Source organism: Aegilops tauschii, chromosome 1 (genome assembly GCF_002575655.3).
Source record: "Aegilops tauschii subsp. strangulata cultivar AL8/78 chromosome 1, Aet v6.0, whole genome shotgun sequence".
Lineage (NCBI taxonomy): Eukaryota > Viridiplantae > Streptophyta > Magnoliopsida > Poales > Poaceae > Aegilops > Aegilops tauschii.
The window spans coordinates 2,020,934-2,030,429 of record NC_053035.3 but is presented as its reverse complement, the minus strand read 5'-3'; the positions used below and the strand labels follow the sequence as shown (position 1 = coordinate 2,030,429).

At 41.1% G+C, this 9,496-nt stretch overlaps 1 protein-coding gene across 1 annotated transcript; it reads left to right on the top strand.

The window, feature by feature from the left end:
• Positions 1–226: 226 nt before the first annotated feature.
• Positions 227–3,065, top strand: LOC120966660 (protein FAR1-RELATED SEQUENCE 5-like). Its single transcript, XM_045230210.2, has 5 exons — positions 227–501; positions 588–665; positions 758–823; positions 948–1,001; positions 1,095–3,065. The coding sequence occupies exons 1-5, from the start codon at positions 265–267 to the stop codon at positions 3,063–3,065; spliced, it is 2,406 nt and encodes an 801-aa protein (XP_045086145.1). The 5' UTR covers positions 227–264.
• Positions 3,066–9,496: the final 6,431 nt, after the last annotated feature.

Sequence of the window (9,496 nt, the reverse complement as noted above, 5' to 3'; positions counted from 1 at the left end):
GAAAAAAGGGAAAAAACAAAAAGTGAATACATAACAACCCCCATAGCTGCAAATTCGTAAAAAAACAAGGAGCTTTCTTCCTAGGTGCTGCATCCTTCATATACCTGACAAAGAAACTCTTGACATTGATTGCAGCTGTTCTTGATGCTTATGGAGCTTCCCTGTTTGGTTGTCAGGTTCGTGCCTACAAAAAAAGCAAATGAAATTTTAATGAACATCTGAATCTTGCTTGTACTATTCTGGTTATTTGCTTACAGAAATTTGATGTCTGATCTTTTCTACTATTTTGTTGAAAACATAGAAACACAGGGGGGGCAAGATAGCCAGCAGCAACAGTCGCTGGCTTCTGGTGCTTGGAACCAAGGGCTGCATCATACACACCCCTGGATGCAAAATCAGATGCTTCCTCATGCTTCTATGAACAGAACACAAGGGAATGCCCTGAACATTCCAGTGAGTGCAGCTATGTATGGTATCTTCAATAGTCAAGGCAATACACAGGTATTTCTGGGCTCTTTCAAAAAAAACACTTGCTTTTGAAAATTGTCAGTAGACATTTCTGTGAATGTTAAAACTTCTTTGTGCAGGTAAACTTGCCTGTGAACCTGGGTCCACATACTTCAGTGGGTGACTCCAACCAAGTGTCTACTGCGCTGCAACCCCCTGTAAGTGTTTACAGTTTAGATAAAATGGAAGAACAAAAGTAAAATTCCACTACGATTGTTTTACAAAGAAATTGGCAAAAATAATGATGCAGGCAAACAAAGTCGCTTATGAAGCCCCCATGTCATACATGCAACTCCTACTTGCTGCTGAAGAAGAGGTTCTCTACTAACATACTCCTGTTTGCTTGTCATAGATAAAAACTGTATTAACTTACAAAAATAAACCCAAAAAGAAAAAAACATCAAACAAACAGAACTAACTAGAGCTGTTCTAATTTTCAGGGTGCTAGATATGCATCCTCACAATCGCAAGAAGATCGCCTTGTTCGTACTAAGGTATGTTTTTTCCTGCTTAAACTTGTGTCTATGTCCCCTGAATAAAAATTGTTTGACTGCTGTGTATAACTATAAAAAAAACTCTCTCTACAGAACGATATGTACATGATAACTGGGCGATACAGTAGATCTTCAGAAGATCTATTACAAGCACACACTGGGGGTGGAGCTCAGCATATATCTGGAGTCGATGACCAGCATGATATAGAGCTTGAACCTTTTGTTGACAACCGTTTTTTAGAAAGCTTGAATGATTTGAACTGGGACAATGAAATGCAGACAGAAGCAGGAGGAAACAAAAACGGCTCTATGGTGTCAAATGAGATTGCTTCTGACAATGATTCTGATTCCGAGGATGATCTTTCTCTAGCGTTGTTGCAAAAAGCCTCTGAGATTACTGTTACAACTGCTGGAGAACAAGAAAACAGTGGTGCAGCTGGCGAAGTTCAAAAATTAACACAGGAAGATATACTGATATTGCTTGAAAATGACAGTATAGAAGCTGCTCAGAGTGCTAGCCAAGAAGTGCGCAGCCATCACGTACCCCATGTGGACATGGTCTTTGATACGGATGATGCAGCTTACAACTTTTACAATGAGTATGCCTCAATTGCTGGTTTTTCTGCGATCAAAGCATCTCGATATTGTGGCAAGAAACAAGGAGGCAGTGCAGCAACTCGGGTAACTTTCAAGTGCAATCGGTCAGGAAGAGTAATTGATGAAGAAGAACAAGAGAATAGGAAGAAGAAACGACGTGACACAAGGCAACAGAAAACAGGACAAGAGCCCTATCGCAACGCAAGGAAGAAAAAAGCAAACACCATTGCAATAACAGGGTGTAAAGCTCAGCTCATTGTCACCAAGAAGGATGAGAAGTGGGTGATAACAACCATAAACCTACAGCACAACCATGATTTGAGTCCTCACACAGAAGTGAAATACCTTCGTTCTCATAACTACATGACAGAGGAGGAGAAACTCCTAATCCGAACTTTCAATGCTGTGAAGCTACCAACAAGACAAATAATAGCAATCCTAAGTTACTTGAGAGGCGGGAACACTCCTTACACCAAAAAGTATGTAAGCAATGTTAGAACAGCCATTGGCAAAGAGAGCAATCAAAATGACATGATGCAGGTGCTAACATATTTCAGGAAGAGACAAGCTGAAGATCCACAATTTTACTATGCGTTCAAAACAACTAAAGTCTCTGATGACGCAAGTAAAGTTTTGTGCATTTTCTGGGCTGACGGGTATTCTAGGAAAATGTACGAGCTGTACGGAGACTGCCTCAGCTTCGACACAACATTCAAGACAAATAGATACAACCTCCCATTTGCTCCCTTTGTTGGTGTCACAGGACATGGCCAGAACTGTTTCTTTGCTTGCTCTATCATAGAGAATGAAACAGCTGACACCTTTCAATGGTTGTTTGAGACATTCTTGCATTGCATGGGTGGGAAATCTCCGTCCACAATCATAACAGACGAGGATGCTGGGATGAAGACAGCTATCCCTTTAGTTTTCCCGCATATCTTCCACAGGCGTTGTTTGTTTCATATTAAAAAGAAGGCTGAGGAAAAATGTACTAGGACTTTTGCAGCAAATAAAACACTGCATGATGATTTCAGTGACATCATTCACAACTCTCTGACGGTGGCTGAGTTTGAGCAATTGTGGACAGAGATGATCCAGAGATACAACATTGGGCATGTGAAGTATTTCCAAATCATGTGGAAGAAAAGGAAAAGGTTTGTCCCTGTGTATTTCAAGACGGACTTCTTCCCCTTCATTCACTCTACTGCGCGTAGTGAAGGCACCAACGCCATTTTCAAGGACAAGATCACGTCAACTCACAATGTGATCAGCTTCCTCCAAGAGTACCAGAAGATTTCAGAAACCATACAAGATAAGGAGAGGGAGCAAGACTCTATCACAAGAACAACTTCGCCGACATTCTGGGCAAGAAGTGAGCTTGAGATACAAGCTGCAAAAATGTACAACAGAAAGATATTTTACAGATTCCAAAAGAAAGATAAAGTTTGTGCTGAATTTGCATGTTGAAGAGGTTGAGAGAAATGTGAAATATGAAGTCTACAATGTTGGGGAACGTAGTAATTTCAAAAAAATTCCTACGCACACGCCAGATCATGGTGATGCATAGCAACGAGAGGGGAGAGTGTTGTCCACGTACCCTCGTAGACCGACAGCGGAAGCGTTATCACAACACGGTTGATGTAGTCGTACGTCTTCACGATCCGACCGATCAAGTACCGAACGCACGGCACCTCCGAGTTCTACACACGTTCAGCTCGATGACGTCCCTCGAACTCCGATCCAGCCGAGTGTTGAGGGAGAGTTTCGTCAGCACGACGGCGTGGTGACGATGATGATGTTCTACCGACGCAGGGCTTCGCCTAAGCTCCGCAATGATATTATCGAGATGTAATTTGGTGGAGGGGGGCACCGCACACGGCTAAAAGATCTCAAGGATCAATTGTTGTGTCTCTGGGGTGCCCCCCTGCCCCCGTATATAAAGGAGCAAGGGAGGAGGAGGCCGGCCCTAGGAGGGGGCGCACCAAGTGTGGAGTCCTACTAGGACTCCCTAGTCCTAGTAGGATTCCACCTCCCATATGGAATAGGAAAAGAGGAAGGGAAAAAGAGAAGGAAGGAAGGGGGCGCCCCCCTTCTCTAGTCCAATTCGGACCAGACCAAGGGGAGGGGTGCGGCCACCCTTGAGGCCCTTTTTCTTCTTTCCTGTATGGCCCAATAAGGCCCAATACGTATTCCCGTAACTCTCGGGTACTCCGAAAAATACCCGAATCACTCGGAACCTTTCCGAAGTCCGAATATAGTCGTCCAATATATCGATCTTTACGTCTCGACCATTTAGAGACTCCTCGTCATGTCCCCGATCTCATCCGGGACTCCGAACTCCTTCGGTACATCAACATACATAAACTCATAATAAAACTGTCATCGTAACTTTAAGCGTGCGGACCCTACGGGTTCGAGAACTATGTAGACATGACCGAGACACGTCTCCGGTCAATAACCAACAGTGGGACCTAGATGCCCATATTGGCTCCCACATATTCTACGAAGATCTTTATCGGTCAGACCGCATAACAACATACGTTGTTCCCTTTGTCATCAGTATGTTACTTGCCCGAGATTCGATCGTCGGTATCTCGATACCTAGTTCAATCTCGTTACCGGCAAGTCTCTTTACTCGTTCCGTAACACATCATCCCGCAACTAACTTATTAGTTACAATGCTTGCAAGGCTTATAGTGATGTGCATTACCGAGTGGGCCCAGAGATACCTCTCCGACAATCGGAGTGACAAATCCTAATCTTGAAATACGCCAACCCAACAAGTACCTTTGGAGACACCTGTAGAGCACCTTTATAATCACCCATTTACGTTGTGACGTTTGGTAGCACACAAAGTGTTCCTCCGGTAAACGGGAGTTGCATAATCTCATAGTCAGAGGAACATGTATAAGTCATGAAGAAAGCAATAGCAACATACTAAACGATCGGGTGCTAAGCTAACGGAATGGGTCAAGTCAATCACGTCATTCTCCTAATGAGGTGATCTCGTTAATCAAATGACAACTTATGTCTATGGCTAGGAAACATAACCATCTTTGATTAACGAGCTAGTCAAGTAGAGGCATACTAGTGACACTCTGTTTGTCTATGTATTCACACATGTATTATGTTTCCGGTTAATACAATTCTAGCATGAATAATAAACATTTATCATGATATAAGGAAATAAATAATAACTTTATTATTGCCTCTAGGGAATATTTCCTTCAGTCTCCCACTTGCACTAGAGTCAATAATCTAGTTCACATCGCCATGTGATTTAACATGAATAGTTCACATCACCATGTGATTAACACCCATGGTTCACATCGTCATGTGACCATCACCCAAAGGGTTTACTAGAGTCAGTAATCTAGTTCACATCGCTATGTGATTAACACCCAAAGAGTACTAAGGTGTGATCATGTTTTGCTTGTGAGATAATTTTAGTCAATGGGTCTGTCACATTCAGATCCGTAAGTATTTTGCAAATTTCCATGTCTACAATGCTCTGCATGGAGCTACTCTAACTAATTGCTCCCACTTTCAATATGTATCTAGACCGAGACTTAGAGTCATCTAGATTAGTGTCAAAACTTGCATCGATGTAACCTTTTACGACGAGCCTTTTGTCACTTCCATAATCGAGAAACATATCCTTATTCCAGTAAGGATAATTTTGACCGCTGTCCAGTGATCTACTCCTAGATCACTATTGTACTCCCTTACCAAAATCAGTGTAGGGTATACAATAGATCTGGTACACAGCATGGCATACTTTATAGAACCTATGGCCAAGGCATAGGGAATGACTTTCATTCTCTTTCTATCTTTTGCCGTGGTCGGGCTTTGAGTCTTTACTCAATTTCACACCTTGTAACACATGCAAGAACTCTTTTCTTTGACTGTTCTATTTTGAACTACTTCAAAATCTTGTTATGGTATGTACTCATTGAAAAACTTATCAAGCGTCTTCATCTATCTCTATAGATCTTGATGCTCAATACGTAAGCAGCTTCACCGAGGTCTATCTTTGAAAAACTCCTTTCAAACACTCCTTTATGCTTTGCAGAATAATTCTACATTATTTCCGATCAACAATATGTCATTCACATATACTTATCAGAAATGTTGTAGTGCTCCCACTCACTTTCTTGTAAATACAGGCTTCACCGCAAGTCTGTATACAACTATATGCTTTGATCAACTTATCAAAGCGTATATTCCAACTCCGAGATGCTTGCACCAGTCCATTGATGGATCGCTGGAGCTTGCATATTTTGTTAGCACCTTTAGGATTGACAAAACCTTCTGGTTGTATCATATACAACTCTTCTTTAATAAATCCATCAAGGAATGCAGTTTTGTTTATCCCTTTGCCAGATTTCATAAAATGCGGCAATTGCTAACATGATTCAGACAGACTTAAGCATAGATACGAGTGAGAAACTCTCATCGTAGTCAACATCTTGAACTTGTCGAAAACCTTTTTGCGACAATTCTAGCTTTGTAGATAGTGATACTACTATCAGCGTCCGTCTTCCTCTTGACAATCCATTTATTCTCAATTGCTTGCCGATCATCGGGCAAGTCAACCAAAGTCCACACTTTGTTCTCATACATGGATCTCATCTCAGATTTCATGGCCTCAAGCCATTTTGCGGAATCTGGGCTCACCATCGCTTCTTCATAGTTCGTAGGTTTGTCATGGTCTAGTAACATAACCTCCAGAACAGGATTACCGTACCACTCTGGTGCGGATCTTACTCTGGTTTACCTACGAGGTTTGGTAGTAACTTGATCTGAAGTTACATGATCATCATCATTAACTTCCTCACTAATTGGTGTAGAAGTCACAGGAACAGATTTCTGTGATCCAATAAGGGAGCAGGTACAGTTACCTCATCAAGTTCTACTTTCCTCCCACTCACATCTTTCGAGAGAAACTCCTTCTCTAGAAAGGATCCATACTTAGCAACGAATGTCTTGCCTTCAGATCTGTGATAGAAGGTGTACCCAACTGTCTCCTTTGGGTATCCTATGAAGACACATTTCTCCGATTTGGGTTTGAGCTTATCAGGATGAAATTTTTCACATAAGCATCGCAACACCAAAATTTAAAGAAACGACAACTTTGGTTTCTTGCCAAACCACAGTTCATAAGGCGTCGTCTCAACGGATTTTGATGGTGCCCTATTTAACGTGAATGTAGCTGTCTCTAATGCATAACCCAAAACGATAGTGGTAAATTGGTAAGAGACATCATAGATTGCACTATATCCAATAAAGTACGGTTATGATGTTCGGATACACCATTACACTGTGGTGTTCCAGGTGGCGTGAGTAGTGAAACTATTTCACATTGTTTTAACTGAAGGCCAAACTCGTAACTCAAATATTTTACCTCTGCGATCATATCGTAGAAACTTTTATTTTCTTGTTACGATGATTTTCCACTTCACTCTGAAATTCTTTGAACTTTTCAAATGTTTCAGACTTTGTGTTTCATTAAGTAGATATACCCATATCTGCTCAAATCATCTGTGAAGGTCAGAAAATAATGATACCTGCTACGAGCCTCAATATTCATCGGACCACATACATCTGTATGTATGATTTCCAAAAAATCTGTTGCTCTCTCCATATTTCCGGAGAACGACGTTTTAGTCATCTTGCCCATGAGGCACGGTTCGCAAGCATCAAGTGATTCATAATCAAGTGATTCCAAAATCCCATCAGTATGGAGTTTCTTCATGCGCTTTACACCAATATGACCTAAACGGCAGTACCACAAATAAGTTGCACTATCATTATTAACTTTGCATCTTTTGGCTTCAATATTATGAATATGTGTATCACTACGATCGAGATCCAACAAACCATTTTCGTTGGTGTGTATGACCATAAAGGTTTTATTCATGTAAACAGAACAACAATTGTTCTCTAACTTAAATGAATAATCGTATTGTAATAAACATGATCAGATCATATTCATGCTCAACGCAAACACCAAATAACACTTATTTAGTTTCAACACTAATCCCGAAAGTACAGGGAGTGTGCGATGATGATCATATCAATCTTGGAACTACTTCCAACACACATCGTCACCTCGCCTTTTACTAGTCTCTGTTTATTCTGCAACTCCCGTTTTCGAGTTACTACTCTTTAGCAACTGAACCAGTATCAATTACCGAGGGGTTGCTATAAACACTAGTAAAGTACACATCAATAATCTGTATATCAAATATACCTTTGTTCACTTTTACTAGTCTCTGTTTATTCTGCAACTCCCGTTTCGAGTTACTACTCTTAGCAACTGAACCAGTATCAATTACCGAGGGATTGCTATAAACACTAGTAAAGTACACATCAATAATCTATATATCAACCAAATAGTTGGGGTAGTTCCGCTTCCAGTGACCAGTCCCTTTGCAGTAGAAGCACTTAGTCTCAGGCTTAGGACCAGACTTTGGCTTCTTCACTTGAGCAGCAACTTGCTTGCCGTTCTTTTTGAAGTTCCCCTTTTTCCATTTGCCCTTTTCTTGAAACTAGCGGTCTCGTCAACCATCAACACTTGAAGTGCTCTCGTCAACCATCAACACTTGATGTTTTTCTTGATTTCTACCTTCGTCGATTTCAGCATCACGAAGAGCTCGGGAATTACTTTCGTCATCCCTTGCATACCATAGTTCATCACGAAGTTCTACTAACTTGGTGATGGTGACTAGAGAATTCTGTCAATCACTATTTTATCTGGAAGACAAACTCCCACTTGATTCATGCGATTGTAGTACCCGGACAATTTGAGCACATGCTCACTAGTTGAGCAATTCTCCTGCATCTTTTTGCTGTAGAACTTGTTGGAGATTTCATATCTCTCAACTCGGGTATTTGCTTAAAATATTAACTTCAACTCCTGGAACATCTCATATGGTCCATGACGTTCAAAACGTCTTTGATGTCCCGATTCTAAGCCGTTAAGCATGGTGCACTAAACTATCAAGTAGTCATCATATTGAGCTAGCCAAACGTTCATAACGTCTGCATCTGCTCCTGCAATAGGTCTGTCACCTAGCGGTGCATCAAGGACATAATTTTTCTGTGAAGCAATGAGGATAATCCTCAGATCACGGATCCAATCCGCATCTTTGCTACTAACATCTTTCAACATAATTTTTCTCTAGGAACAAAAAATAAACACAGGGAAGCAACAACGCGAGCTATTGATCTACAACATAATTTGCAAAATACTATCAGGACTAAGTTCATGATAAATTTAAGTTCAATTAATCATATTACTTAAGAACTCCCACTTAGATAGACATCTCTCTAATCATCTAAGTGATTACGTGATCCAAAGCAACTAAACCATGTCCGATTAACACGTGAGATGGAGTAGTTTCAATGGTGAACATCACTATGTTGATCATATCTACTATATGATTCACGCTCGACCTTTCGGTCTCTGTGTTCCGAGGCCATATCTGTATATGCTAGGCTCGTCAAGTTTAACCTGAGTATTCCGCGTGTGCAACTGTTTTGCACCCGTTGTATTTGAACGTAGAGCCTATCACACCCGATTAACACGTGGTGTCTCAGCACGAAGAACTTTTGCAACGGTGCATACTCAGGGAGAACATTTTTATCTTGAAATTTTAGTGAGAGATCATCTTATAATGCTACCGTCAATCAAAGCAAGATAAGATGCATAAAGGATTAACATCACATGCAATCAATATAAGTGATATGATATGGCCATCATCATCTTGTGCTTGTGATCTCCATCTCTGAAGCACCGTGCTTGTGATCTCCATCTCCGAAGCACCGTCATGATCACCATCGTCACCGGCGCGACACCTTGATCTCCATTGTAGCATCGTTGTCATCTCGCCAAC